This window comes from Homarus americanus, unplaced genomic scaffold (genome assembly GCF_018991925.1).
Source record: "Homarus americanus isolate GMGI-L3 unplaced genomic scaffold, GMGI_Hamer_2.0 scaffold16712, whole genome shotgun sequence".
NCBI lineage: Eukaryota > Metazoa > Arthropoda > Malacostraca > Decapoda > Nephropidae > Homarus > Homarus americanus.
In genome coordinates this window covers 10028266-10043637 of record NW_024757794.1, presented here as the reverse complement: position 1 = coordinate 10043637, position 15372 = coordinate 10028266, and the positions used below count along the sequence as shown (strand labels likewise).

General features: G+C 38.3%; 1 protein-coding gene across 1 annotated transcript; it reads right to left on the bottom strand.

Annotated features, from left to right (window-relative positions):
* Positions 1 to 505: 505 nt before the first annotated feature.
* Positions 506 to 10944, bottom strand: LOC121857687 (40S ribosomal protein SA-like). Its single transcript, XM_042353759.1, has 7 exons — positions 10838 to 10944; positions 7764 to 7899; positions 6104 to 6309; positions 2813 to 2971; positions 1611 to 1732; positions 1175 to 1418; positions 506 to 607 (listed from the first exon to the last, which is right to left on the bottom strand). Exons 2-7 carry the CDS (start codon positions 7894 to 7896, stop codon positions 533 to 535), a joined length of 939 nt encoding a protein of 312 aa, XP_042209693.1. The 5' UTR covers positions 7897 to 7899; positions 10838 to 10944; the 3' UTR covers positions 506 to 532.
* Positions 10945 to 15372: the final 4428 nt, after the last annotated feature.

Below are 15372 nucleotides of genomic sequence, written 5' to 3'. Positions count from 1 at the left end.
CAGAGGAAATCAGTAGTTAGAATGGATTTGTAGAAGACATACTTGCAGAATGTTACATCTCTAAGTATTTTTGGTTACACTGTAGAATGTACATTCAAGATATTTTGTGGGGAGGCATTTTATTTATTTAAAGTTGGAGGTTTGAAGTAGTGTCTATATTAGATTGACCTGGAGGGAGGGCTGACTTTATCAGTTGTAATTAAGTCACCACTGTTGAATTCCAGGTTTTGTGTGTTTTGTGGGAAATCAAAGTTTGTGTGTGCTGTTTAGAGGAAAATCCTTAAGGCAAACTTGTGAAAAGGATGAAGGTGTTCAAAGACTTTTATGCAGTCAAGCATGGGTTCATGCTTACTTTCAGTCTTTCAGATACCATTCCACTTCCCAGATTTGCCCAGTAACATGACACCACCAAATTGTTTTGCAATCAATTAGCAAAAACTTGCCATACAAGTCTTTCTATAAAAGAGTATGAAAATGATTTCTAATGGACAATAAAACTGTAGTATCTCAATAGTAGTATTTATTGGCATGTTTACCAAGCGGTATCGGTTGCACCGCCCCATTCCTCTCCAGTTCCAGCAGGAGCAGCAGCAGCCCAATCATCACCCTGAAAGTATTGATATGTAATTAAAAAAAACAATTTTAGAGTTGCTTTAATAATACAAAAATTACACTATACTTTTATAATTACTCAGGTCAGGAACATGGCTAAGAGCCTGACTTATCGTTAAATTAAGCTTATGATAAATTATCCAACAGGAACCATGCTTGTCATGAGCTACTATAATTTCACAAATTCAAGAGCAATTACACTAAAATTAAAGAGAAGCAATATGGCTAACAATCCCAAGCTTGAATCTACAATAAAACTTTTATATCATGAAATTAATCCAATGACTCTATGGAGTTACTGAGTAGACACCTTGCCAGTCATGATCTACCTAACTTAAATAAGGCAAGAGCCAATACCTGCCTCACAATCTCAAGTAAGGTCAACAATGCCGGTATACAGCAGTCATTCTAAAATTAACATCAATGCATGCTTGTCATAATCTAATAAAATATATTAAAAAATATATAACAACCAAAGTAACAGACAATGAAAGTCTGCCATGCTGGGTGGTCTACTTTTGTGTACAAAAAGACTTGGCATATGATATTGTCTAGAACTTACAGCTTGGCCCCAATCTTCAACAGCTGGAGCTGGAGCAGCAGGTGCAGCACCAGCAACAGCCACTGGAGCAGCAGGAGCAGCACCAGCTGCAACGGGAGCAGCAGGAGCAGCAACTGGTGCTTCAGCTTCAGCTACATCAGTGGCCCAATTTTCTGGGGCTGGAGCCTCGGCCTTAGCAGCTTCTGCTTCAGCCTTGGCAGCCTCAGCTTTAGCAGCTTCTTCCTTCTCCTGCTCCTCAGGGTCACTGCAGAGATTCAAATAAAGTCATCTTTAATAAAAGAGAAATATGGGCTCTTCTATTCTAAATTTATCCCAATTATTTCACTTAATGCACCTGATTTGCTCTCTCCCTTATTTCTCACTAAGACACTCATGTGTACCAACAGCCACAACCTAAAGACCTGTATTTGAAGTTTGGCTAAAAAAAAATATTTACCGGTAGAAGAACAAGTCAGGCATAACATCAGTCTCCCAAGGCAGGTTACGGGAGATTGTCCCACGCAGACGCAGAACTTCACGAGCCAGCATCCACCAAATCAGACCAACTGAGCGAGGACTCTGAAAATATATTGATGCTCAGAAAAATTTATCTCCCATATAATACAGAATTACTGTACACCTAAACAGCAGAAAGAAAAACCCTTCAAAATTATATCCCTTATCATTCAGTAACTTAGCTAATCAAACCCACAGAAATATGAGTAGGAACATAAAAAGGTATCCAAATATAATGTACTCAAAGGTTAAAAATTCATAAGAGTGTCTCTGACAGCCTACTTTGGATGCTGGATAAAAATACAGCCTATAAGGTATCGTGAATCAAGAGCGAGACTGCACTGGCTTTACACAGTGGTAAATTCTTGGAGGCTACTATCCCGTGACTGCACTTTTACCTAGCTCTACATTAAATTGTTAGCTTCTTTCACCTTTCTCATTTGTTCTGTTATTCTTTTATTTTTAAGTAATGTATTATACAAAGTTTAAGTCTATTTTTCAAGGGAAATCTTCCCTTCCTTTTTTTTCACAAGAACACCCTTTTGACAAATGTCAAAAGTGTTAATTCCATAATATACTAGTTTGGCCATTGCAAAAACTTTCCTCTGTCCTTTACAATCCACAGTTAATCCCTAGCTTAAATTCCAGCATTCTCAGGAACCTGGCCAAGACTTCAATCCTTGTTTATGGTGCCCCCCTCACTATTCTTAACATGGGTGTCCTCCAATTTGAGTTTACCATACTCTTCATCTACCCACAACACAGATACAGTTCTACCTTGAACACACTGCTCTTAAATTGTCAATCACAAACAGCTAGTGAATCAGGAAAAATAAACTATTTGTACTTATGCTTGATCTTCTAAAACTTGCCTTGAGGGCTAAAGTAAATCATAATGTGAATGGTAAATAAATAACATACTGCTCATGTAAGATCTTCTCTCCCTTTTAAGTGCAATATATCCACTCCCATTCTTAATTACCTTTTTCATTTATTTTCATCATCTTCTCACCCATTTTGTTTCCCTTTACTTTCATTCTAAACTCCCTGTACTGTACAACCCTATTTTAACTCCTTCCTTGAAGCTGACAATAAGTTAGAACATAAAAAAAAATCGAAATGAGTACAGTAATCAGCTCCAACCTTATTATTGCAGGGGATTGCAATATCCACATATCGCAGGGGAGAGTCAGTGTTGCAGAATCCAATGACAGGAATGTTAACATAGGAGGCTTCAGTAATGGGCTGGTGGTCAGATGCAGGGTCGGTCACTACGAGCAGACGTGGTTCACGGAAGGCAGCCTGAAATTTAGAGCTTTTTTATTTCTGCTGGTCCAACAGCAGTTATGTAAATTAGCAGATTTTTCATCTTTTGACATATCACACTGATACCCATAAGTGCCTCCCCATCCAAAATATCATTTTGTGAGTGCATTTTACAGCCCATATCACTTGCTGCACCAACTATGAGAGCACCTAACTGTTAAGCACGATCAGTCTCCCCCTCAGAGACAACTCTAAAAACTCCATACTCCTTGCTGATCACATTCTTCATTCTGAATGGTGAATTTTCCTAGTGGACTTTTTGACAAGCTGTTTATATCTTTTACATGTTTCATAATAGAAAGTACAGGGAAGCCACCAATAACAACGGTTCTACTGACGACAATTTGTATTTAAAACCCTGGTTAATTTAGGACCCGATTCAATTTACACTGTTATTTTATTCATACAGTAAACCCTTGAAGATCCAGAACTGGGAAATCCAGATTTTGGAAGATCCAGACATAAAATTTGGGGGTTCTGGGCTAAGAAGCCTCCTAGAAGTTTCCCTAAGAAACTTTCCCAAATCAGAGCAAAGAACATTTTAGGCCCGTGGGCACTGCTTGACCCATCAGTTGCTTGGACACAGGTGCTTGAGGAGGTGGGAAGCATAAACAGAGTTGACAATTGTTGTTTGTGGGAATATTATTTCATTCACTTTAGTAATGACACAATGTTTCTTATTATGTTATCAGAGGTAAATGCATGGTATATATATGGTAATTTGTTTATCACTACAATAGTACTGTATTTTTGGTGTTTCCTATATCATTTATTATTTGGCGGAAAAATTCGGACTATGGGCTTTTCCGGACAAGTGGTCCCCCCCCTTTTAGTCCAAACCTTTGAGGGTTCACTGTATTCACAACAAAAATAGAATAATAAGTAAATAAATTTAAATTTCATATAAATAATAACAAAATCCAAATATATATATATACACACACAGAAGTATTACAAAATAAAAACACGCCTTGCACACGAATGCTGCCGGGCTGGTGATGCCAACATCACTAACTTAAACAGTTGAAGCTTAGCGGGCATTTTGTTTTCACGCATCTGAACGGGAACAGGAGCAAAACTTTCTCAGGTATCTTATGGCACTTTTGTGCCCCTAATCAACATGAGCAAGAGAGCAAGTGACGGTTTAAAATTTAAAAGAAAGTGTACGAGCTTAGCCAAGAAACTAGATGTGTTAAAATGATATGAAAAATGTGGGAGGTCAGTGGATATTTCATGCGCTTTGAGGATGGCAGAATCAACAGTGAAAACTATCATAAGAATGAAGAAAAATTCTAAGAAAGTGCTCAGTTGATAAGAGAAAGTTCAGAAGCTATTAAACAGTGGCAGAAAAGACCTAACAAATGAAGAACAAACTGTATTAATGTTTCCAATGTGAAGCAAATTATTCGTGGCAGTGATCTTTCGTTTATAAGAGAAGAGAAACAAGCACTGCACTACTAAAAATAGGGGATTCTGAAACCCCGTGCATATCCACACATGTCAGACAACACCAGTCACAATCCACAGTCCAGAGAATTGAATATCTAAACCTTAATCCCTCCTCAGAGCATGAAGCTAAGAAATGTGCTCACTGGTTTATGTACTAGAGGGTGAGCAATATGGTGACAAAACAAATATAAAAACATCACAACTACAATAAAATAGCCATTATAATGTAATCTTTTAAGTACTTCCATACTGATTCATACTCCACGAAGTAACCGATTAAGAGACTTGTAACTGAAACATTATACTTTCTTAAATATCAAGTACAACCTCAAATTCTGCAAAACCACAGGAACCATGAACAGGGGCCCATCCTCCATTTCTAAGTCAATTCTATGAAGATTTAGTCACACTCACATCCTCTTTTCTCTTGAATAGTAGGGGTTTCCAGCGCCACTAACACAAGATAATTAGATGCTCCTTGCATGCTGCACCATAGCCAAGTTGACAATTGTCATGTGTCCAACCATCCAACTAGCTTGTGAAGGAAATTTACTCCTCACCCACACTGTATGTTCCACCATGACCCCTGCCACTTTTTGAGGAAAACACAGTATGCCATAAAAAGAATGAGAAGCATCATGGTAATTAACTTGAGTCTGAGGACCTTTCGTGCCCCTTCCACAATTTACAACTCAAACTGCCAGATGAAACACTAACACTTGACATAATCTTATCCGACTCATCATCCACAGCAAATACTCCACGAGCAACTAGCAAAACCAGTCATAATCAGAAATATTTGCCATACACTGGTTGCCCAAAATATGAGATTGTACAAGAAGAAAGTCAAGGAATTCAGGATTAGATACAGGCGATGAGAAAGGAGCAGGAACACAAAACCCCTTACTTGGGGGGGAGGGGGGTAAACATCAGTATTAAATCAAGCGGACCCAAATCAGCCTCAAAGGCTAGGAACAATTCCTGTGAAGGTTTTCCTGCATCTTGTGAACACTACTCTTTGGTAGCCTGGGCTGCATCTAAATAACCGGGGAAAATATCAAATATATACCCTCAAATGTCTCGTATAGTAAAGTACTGGAGAAAAAAAAAAAAAAAAAAAAGGGGGGTGCACCCTCGGTATATGTTCACACATCTGTACATTCACTTTGTTCCGGGATTAGACTTACAATAATTCAACACCAAGGACTGTTTAGCTAAGCTCAAACACCTTAAACAGTGCAAAATAATCAGACAAAACAGTTTATCTCCTAAGTGCCAGGAAATATGGGAACTCAAGCCTGGAAGACCATTATGAATGAGCCTGAGAAGCGAGGTGCAGCAGCAGCTATGGCATTACTGTACATGCTCATCTGACCTCTACTGCACAAGAGTGAAAACCCATACTGTACTCACAAGTACCCCAATTTAGAATCAACAGCTGTAAGAGGGAAATTTTATTATTAGCTAAGCTTGGTCCAAGTCACTAATGTCAAGTCTTCTGGATCATAGTCCAACAGTTTTGGTGACTATACTATACTAAAGCAGCTTTGTGAAAGATGTCTTGCCATAACTGCCACTAAATGAAGTGAGCATATTAATTGCAGTACACAAATAGCAAATACTGTACAATATACAATAGTAGAAATACCCAAAACCAACCTGAATCTGGTTAGTGAATGCTCCTGGAGTGAAACGGCCAGCAATGGGTCTGGCACCTGTGTATCTTGCAAATTTGAGTACAGCTCTTTGTCCCATGGGGCGTGATGAAATCACATACACATCAGCAGGGTTTTCAATTGCAGCAATTGCACGTGCAGCAAGCAGAATCTTCTCATAAGTCTTACGCAAATGGATGATGTGAACACCTGTATCAAAAGATAAAGTTTTATAAAAAAAAACAGTGAAAAACTAAGCAACTGACCATAAAAAACCACTAATCCTTTTGTTAACATTAACCTTTATCCCATATTTTTTTTTATGAATTGAATATTACTTTAAAAGGAAAACTAGTAATATGTTAAGCACTGCAGCCACCATAGACAAAATTGAGAATTGGTACTTCAATATAAATTATACTGCAACAATTCTAAATCATCAATACGGGATTGCAGATAATGTTTGTGGTGAACCTAAACATGCATGCAAATATCCATTTTTTGTGGTAACTATCTCCAGTGTGATGAAAATATTTGAACAATACCCCATGTCAATCATCATCAGTATTGGCAATGAAGGCCCATCCAGTTAGGTTAATTACTGATGTTAGTGAAGAGGAGGAATACTAAAAGCCTTCAGTACACAAGGAGGCAGCATGGCTGGTACTGCACGCAACTGCATGCACTTCCCACAAGTTGTATACTTAGGTACCCATTTACAGTTGAGTGAACTAGGAGTGCTCAGGGATCACACCACAGAGCCACGGAACAGGAGGAGAGCCCTGTACAGTATCCACTCAACTGGCACCAAACTCCACAGGAAACATAATGATTCAAAATAAGAAACAAGGTTCAGATACTTGGGCTCAGCATCTGAGTGAAGGAGATTGTGACCTAGAAGTTAGTTAAAGATTAAGATATAAAAATGAATGAGTGCAAGAAGTTGCAGGGACCACGTAGGAAGAAAATTATCAGAAAAAAAGTATAGAAGACAACATTGAAAGCAGCACAGCTACAAAGCAGACACTTTGTTCTTAAAGAATGACCAGATATGATGATTTGGTGGATATCAAGAATGCCATTAAAAAAATTAGCAATGATAATAGGAACCTGTTAGGAGTGATTACAGATAAGACAAGACATACTGAAGAGTGAAAGTGGCAAGGAGAGCAATGGAAATACCAGAGGAGCATACAAACAATATGGTAACAGGAAATTTAGCTGGGAAAGACTTAATGAATTGAGAATAAACAGCACAGGAGGAGACAGGGTGTTCATCTGTGGAAAAAAGAATAACACAAAAGGGCTGACCCCCAAAAATATGGGTTTACTGTATTACCAGTTGGAAGAATCTTATCCCGTCGCTGGCCAATGATATAAGTTACATCATCCACATGTCACCCCCACTTGATCGATGACTGGCTGTCATCCAAAATTTGGGTTTGGACTTTTTTGGTTTCATTTAGCTGCAGGATCACCAAGAACAAGTTCTTTATGAACATTTGGCAAATCTATGCAATGTAAGCTTCTGGTTGTGCCCAATTTGAGCCAGCAGGAGGGGGTTTGGGAACTGTCAGTGTATTAGTAACACAGCTTGTCTTCAGCCATTGAGGTATACAGTATGTGGCACACATTACAATCAACAGAAACAATAAACAATTTACCATCCTGACGCCTCTTGAAGACGTACTGTTCCATCTGGAAGTTTACATTGTTGGCGCCCAAATGTGTTGACGCGGCCAGGAACCGTGTCACATCATTTTCCTCAAGGCTCATAACTTTTAGTCCTCCCGACATTTTCTGAAAACATACATAAAAAATATATGAGCAAATTATCAAGAAATTCAGAAATATAAAGGCACAAGATACAGGTCTGAGTGAGCATTTCAAATGACCGAATGCAGCGAGAATTTAAAACGACAAACATTTAAGGGGTCAGACAAATGCTTCATGCCCAGAAAAAAGTCCGGGTAATGATTCATTATATCGTCCTCTTCGTTTTTTACGGAAAAATATACTTTTCTAGTGTATTTTAGTGTGCTTTATTTAAATCTGACCACTTTCTTTGGAAAATCCCCATTTATGAGAAAATGTCAAAGAGACATATATTACTAACCAACCAAAGAAACCTACCTAACTTCCTTTATGGTGGGCTCTACCACCCGGACCCCCTGCCATATTAAACAGAAAGTACATATACTTAAATTATTTTGTTATCTGGTACCAATTAAAGCAACTTTGTTGAAACGTCATGGTGTAATTTTACGTTTTTAGTGGACACGAGAGTATGCTGGGACAGCGCATTGGTTGTAAACAACAGAGAACACAGCCTCTTGGCAGATTTTTGGAGGATTATTTAAGTTAAATAATTCAACTTTAGTCATTACCTCCGGAATAATGAATTATCCAAGTGTTGAAAGGTAACATAACGTATATATAAAGTCCAAATAGCAACTCTTCTATACACACTGGCGAGGACGTTAATCCAGACTTAAGAACATAAGAATGGAGGAAACTGCAGCGGGCCTATTGGCCCATACTGGGCAGTCCCGTTTACACCCAACCCCTATTGCTCATATAAGCATCCAACCTATGTTTGAAGCTATTCAGCGTATTCGAGTTAATGATGATATTTGGTAACTTGTTCCATTCATCCACTACTGTTTCCAAACCAGTGTTTACCTATTTCACGCCTATTTCACTTCTGAGGGTTTACTGTATACTCCTACTATAAACGTAGTAAGATGTTTCAAGCGCATTTCTATTTTATTAGAATGGGATTTAGAAGTCATTTTGTACAGTGAAATGAGCCAAATAAGAATTACTCTTTATGACACCTCTTTTGGGAACTAACCACGCCATGTGAGGGGTTTCGTCGTGCTCCAGTAATGCCTTCGTTACCATCATAACAAATGTATATATATTTTTTCTTTATTGTTAAAGTACAGAGTGAATTAATGTGAGTATACTTTGAATCAATTTATAGACGTGAAATACGTAGTTAACTGTTAACCTGTGATGTTTCGGCTCTCACTCAGGCTTGTTCACAAAGGGACACTGTGTGACTTGCTCTCTGTCGAGAATACAAGCCTATGTGACATTGCAGGGGCGGATCCAGGAATATCAAAAGAGTGGATCCAAGAAGTTGTGGGTGAGCATAGCGCACCCACCCAGCTGGTAGGTTTTGGAGGGTGCTTACAGCCCCCCCCCCCGATTTTTTTATTTTAAATCTGACCAATATCATGGGCATTTTGAGGCCATTTAGAAGCCATGTGCACTTGATACTAGGAGATATTCGGAGTGCAATAGTAATTACATTTTACTCTACAAAAATACCTGAGTACAATACTGCAGAAAAGAAAAAGTATTGGAATATTCTGATGAAAAGAGGTGGTCTGGACCCCAAGGACCCCCTCGATCTGCCCCTGCATTGATATATTCACCTAAATTTTTTTTTTTTAGAATTTACAATAAATTTAAATGGTAATTCTTACCAATGTAGTTATACCAATGCCCTGATTTCATTATGTGCACACCTGTCTAACCAAGTTACCTAAAGGTGCTGGAATTGAGGGGGTTATTAGCTAGTCCCCAGAACCCAGAGTTACTTGCCTGGGCACCCCCCGAAGTCATCCTCACACTAGACAATTCCCCATATTTCATGCTGATGTACCATTGCAAACAAAAGTCCACTCGCTTCCCTTGCTGCTCCACAAACCCTGATATTCAGACTCGTCAACCCAAAGCACCAGACACTTGCATTATTCTTCTATAAATACGTCGGATTCACGAGTGTAAATCTTGGGGTTCGTGGACCAGCAAGAGGTGTGACAGGACCTTTGTTTGTGACTGTACATGCTAAAACAATGTGAACTTGAAGGAAGATTTCAATAAACAAAGCATCTAACCATCAGCACAAAGATGTTGGCAGGGCCATGATATGAAATTGCAAAGGTTTCACCCACCGAAAACCTCACCATTGTAATGCAAAATGGTAAATGAAATGGATTCTTTTCACTAAGAATGTAATCTCAAGGCTGCCTGTGGGTTAGGTAGCCGCAAATTACAGCCATGGAGTTACTAACATGTATCCATCTAAAAATGTATGAATAGAATTTATCATCGGAAACACACTACTATTTTTCTATACTTATACACACAATACATATAGACATACATTATAACAAGGAACAGCATAAACGTAAATACGATGGCCAACAATATGCACGGTAGTTCAACCAAGATTAAACCCATGTACCGTAGCCTGTAACTTAATTGTTAAAATACAAAGATAGCATATGAATACAAGATAATAATCCGGTGCAGCGCAGACGGATACACTATAATAAAATGCTGTACTAGTCCTATATATATGTTTAAATCACTGTAGGTGCGCGTGATCCAGGTATATGCTGATAACCACAAGGAAAGAAGAAAACACGAAATTCCCAAGCGCTTTCGTGTAATTCACATCTTCAGGGGTGAGGACAGAATGTGTTTTCTTCTTTCCTTGTGGTTATCAGCATATGTCCACAACTGCTCACACACCCGGAGGAGTTGTTTACATTCACAAGCTGGTCGCCGTATATTTATCGTCCAACATCCACTTATTTAAAATTCTAATGTAATTTATATCAATGAATGTATATAGTTCAATTGCCTATGTTTCATAAAAATTACTCAATAATGACAAACACTAGCGACAACAGCTCATAAATGGAATAAATGCAAGACTCACGGCGGTTATCCTCACGACGGAGGGATCGCATGAAGAAGGAGCGACCACAACAACACAGCTGAGGGAGTTTGGTTCTAATTAACACTTGTTATTCTTGTATATTTATAAACTTCATTAACAAATTCAATCAATATTTATTTGCTTAATAAAAATACTTGAATCTTAATTTTCTACATTTCATTTCATAATACTGTACATATAATACCGTCACCAGTTTTTTTTAGAGAAAACGTGTTGGCTATTTTAGGAGTAACTCTTTAAGAAGTACTTTACTTACTTTTACTTGTATCCTCTTCACCACTGATAGACTCGTTAGCCGCTTGGGCGATCGGTCACGTCTCTGTTACGCACTGTTGGCAAGTACTGGGCATGCACCGGCTCCTGAATGTATTTCTGAACCTGCTCCAGTGCTTGTCAAGTCTGGTCTTGAAAAAGCTCATACTCGGTGTCGTCAAAACAATCTCTGGCAGATTGTTCCAAGAGTTTACAAATCTCACTCCGAAAGCGTTACCCCTCACAATTTTCTGGGCTTGCGGCTTCTTCAACCTTGAGCTGTGACCCCTTGTGGAGCGAGCGTCCACCAGCTCCAGGTTAGAGCACTCGACTGAGTAGTGCCCCTTGAGATGTTTATACACCCCAATTAGGTTCCCCAGTACCCCCAGTACCTATTTTTCACCTTCGGTACAATACGTATAGTGAGTGGACTGGTCACTCAGGTGCACCCGAAGTCTTGGAATCATATTTTTTTTTCAATGGAGGCTGGAATCTACAAGCAAGGTTGTGTTTCTCATATTTCTTAATTTACTAACTTGTGTCATTATTAATCTATAGTTATGCGCTTAAAGACTTAAGATCTTGAAGCACAGTAAAAACAAAATAACGTAAACGTAAACTGTAAAGGTATTTCCAAACGACTGTGAAATATTTCTATATTTATCATGTGATAAATAAAAAGTCGTTTAATCAAATATGACATATCCTATGGTCACTAAAACAGTTTAAAGTTAAAACAGTGAAGACGATTTAGTGACAAGAAATTAAACTGGGAACTTTAGCAAAATGCACTACAAATGTATGGCACACGTTCAGTTCTCTTAGCTCCTCTCTCTCTTAATTGTAAATCAATAATAATTGGTTCTTTTTACCCATCGGTCAATTCGAATTAGAGTACTTTTTTATTTGTTTATCATTGCCATCACCTGTAATGATATTTTTGTATGATGCTACATTCTTAGGTTTCTTATTCGTAGACTGATTTTCTCTATGTCAATGAATATAATATTTCATAGGTACTCCACAGTACATATCTTAGTTACCCGAGGCGTCACTGCAATAAAGGTCAAAGTGTTTGTAGCTAGAACAAGATGTTTGGTTCCGAAATGTAACCTTGAGTTTCCTGGCACCGCTAAACGTGACATTACATAGGTGCAGAGACTGAATATTACAACATTGTCTACTATCACTAGCCCTAGGGCACCCACAGTCGATCGAGCTGTGATTAAGTACCTGGCATTACTTTTACTTTTATCCTCTTCACCACTGATAGGCTCGTTAGCCGCTTGGGCGGTCGGCCACGTCTCTGATATGCACTGTTGGCAGATAATGGGCATGCACTGGCTCCTGAATATATCTGAACCTGCTCCAGTGTTGGTCAAGTCTAGCCTTGAATGAGCTCACACTCGGTGCTGTCACAACGCTCGTCAGCAGATTGTTCCAAGATTTCACAATTCTCACTCCGAAAAAATTTGCCCTCACAGTTTTCTAGACTTGTGGCTTCCTCAACCTTGAGCTTTGACTCCTTGTGAGGCGGATGCCCGCCAGCTCCAGGTATATAATGTGATAACTGCCAATGAGAACAACTCGCGTATAGAATTTGTGTGGATTCCGTCCCATGTTGGAATTAGGTATCATGACCGTGCTGATAGACTGGCCAATGAGGCATGTAAGAAAGAAAATGTTGACCGTGACCTTGGTCTGTCCAACGCTGTACTTAAAAACATTCAAGTCAGAATCATGAACTCTGATCTAGAAGAACTGAGAAATGCAGAGAGACCTGGCAGTTGTAGCATTAGTAAATATGACAAATTTTGTGACGAGAGGTACCGGTATGGCCAGCATAAGGGCAGAACCAGACAATGTGATGTAGTCGTGGCCAGAATTAGGCTAGGATACAGACACATCTAGCAAGTTAGTAGCGCTGTACCCATACCGGAACACTCAGCATGTAAACTTTGTGATAAACCTTTAAAGCATACGCTTCAACACTATATTATTGAATGTGACACTGTCAAAGACTTCAGGCCACCTGGCTTATTGCATCATGAACTTTTTAATTACTACATTAAATCGGGGGTGCTTGAGGACATTCTTGCTGTTTATCCCAAATTTGCTAGCCCACACTGATTAATCTTCAATTGAAATATGACGTCTAATGTATATGAACCTCTGTCCTGCGTGGCAGTGAACAGTGACATCACCCACATGAATCTGACCTACATATACTGTTAATGAATATGATGTATTTCTTTGTGTATGAACCTCTGTCCTGCATGGCAGTGAGAAGTGATACCACCCTCAGTGTCAAAACCTGACTGAATTACTCAGAATAGGCAAACTGTACTCCAAGCTTTGTCAATAAATTTGTTAAACTAAAAAAAAAAAGAGGTACACATTGGCTTATGAAAATAGTAACATGGGTCACCATTAATTCTTAAGGCTAATCCTTATAATTTAACCAGTTTTAGAACTTGCAATGTATCAATTAAATTGTTTACAAATACTCAGATTAACATGTTCATATCTTGTGAAGTAGCGTTTAAGACATATGTAATGAATTACCCATGGCCGTTAGACGACCACACTGGAGGCTTAGACATTTTCTGATCAATGATTTAAGACTTTCTTTAATACTAAAATGACAATTACTTCAATACAGTTATCAGGTTCTCTGATGGCTGCGAATCAAAGAAATATAACTTAAGTTTTGAATGGATAACTCGTAACTTGACAAGAGACAAAAACAGTAATCACAGATGTGGCTGGAAATTCATATAAATCATCTGGGTACAATGTCAACTACATTTAAATATATCTGAAGCCTTCAACTTATACCTACTGAACCTTGACCTACTGGTACGTATATATAGCTTAAAGATACTTATACATATTACATCATAATTTTAAATTTACCATACAGGGGCAATACAGAAAACAAAATCTCTCTAGGGGTAACTCGCTCATTTCATACATGTTTTATAGACGACGGAGCAAAATATGAATAAGTACGGATGTGAAAATATTATCAGTACAACTGTGCCCATGACACATGTTATTTCATAACTTTCAACTTACATTGTAAGAGTACAGTATACTTAAGGATGTATGAATGAAAACGGATGGCACCTCTCGCTAAGGAAAAAAAATCTCTCTCTAGGGTTAACTCATTTATTTCACACATGCTTTGTGGACGATGGAGCATAATATGAATAATTAAGTATTGATATTACTAGCCGTGAAATTGTGACCATGACACTCTCACCAGATTTTCATTGACTAATGGAATGTTAACGGGCAAACCCTTAATTGATCCTATTTCACCTGGACCCAAGAGAAACAATGCATTATGATCTAACACCACCTGTTTTAACTGTTTTCACATGTCCATATCCAAGTGTGTCCACAGCACCAGGACTCAAACGAACTGGCTGCTTTGAAGTATTACTCATAGGAACATAAACACAGGGATTATCTTGGACTACCACACACATATCAGGCTGTTGCTTCAACCACTTGTGCATAAATCTGATACTCAGTCTGACCTAATTCTGCTTTCACCTAAATTGGCTTAATTTGAGAACTGTTACCACTTCTTCTTATCACTGTGTAGATAAGTCAAGTCCTTGGAAAATGGTAAAACTGAATCAAACTGTAACGTTTTAACCTTGACTACATCCCGCAAGTATTCTCCATCACTGGGGTTCCAATACACCTGTGAATGACCTCCTCAAAGAAACTGATTCTTTCCTTGATGCCAAAAAACTCCAAATCTTCCTAAGATATCTACTCCTAATGCTGTAGTACAATTATGGGCAACCTTTCCCTAGTTATAGGCCGCTTTACGAATTAGGTATTTTTTTCCGGGCCTACCCACCAAAATTTATATCCTACCTAACCCAAAAGTAATGTTAATATTGTATTAGCACGGAGAGTGAAGCAGTTTATCGTCACGTCCACCTTACGATATTTTCAGTTTACAATCAGTCTTTTTCCCATTTATGAAACAAATCCACCATGAAAATTTTTTAAGTAATAAGTTAATATTTCTTGATATTTCACAGAAGATGACTGAAGTAGTCTGTGAATACGTCGATTTTTCCTACAATTACAGCATTTTTCTTACTTATGAGACACCCACCAGAATAATGCCAATGTTAATCTTGGCGCATGAGGAACTACAATGAAACAATCTCTCTTTATATGTATATATATATATATATATATATATATATATATATATATATATATATATATATACA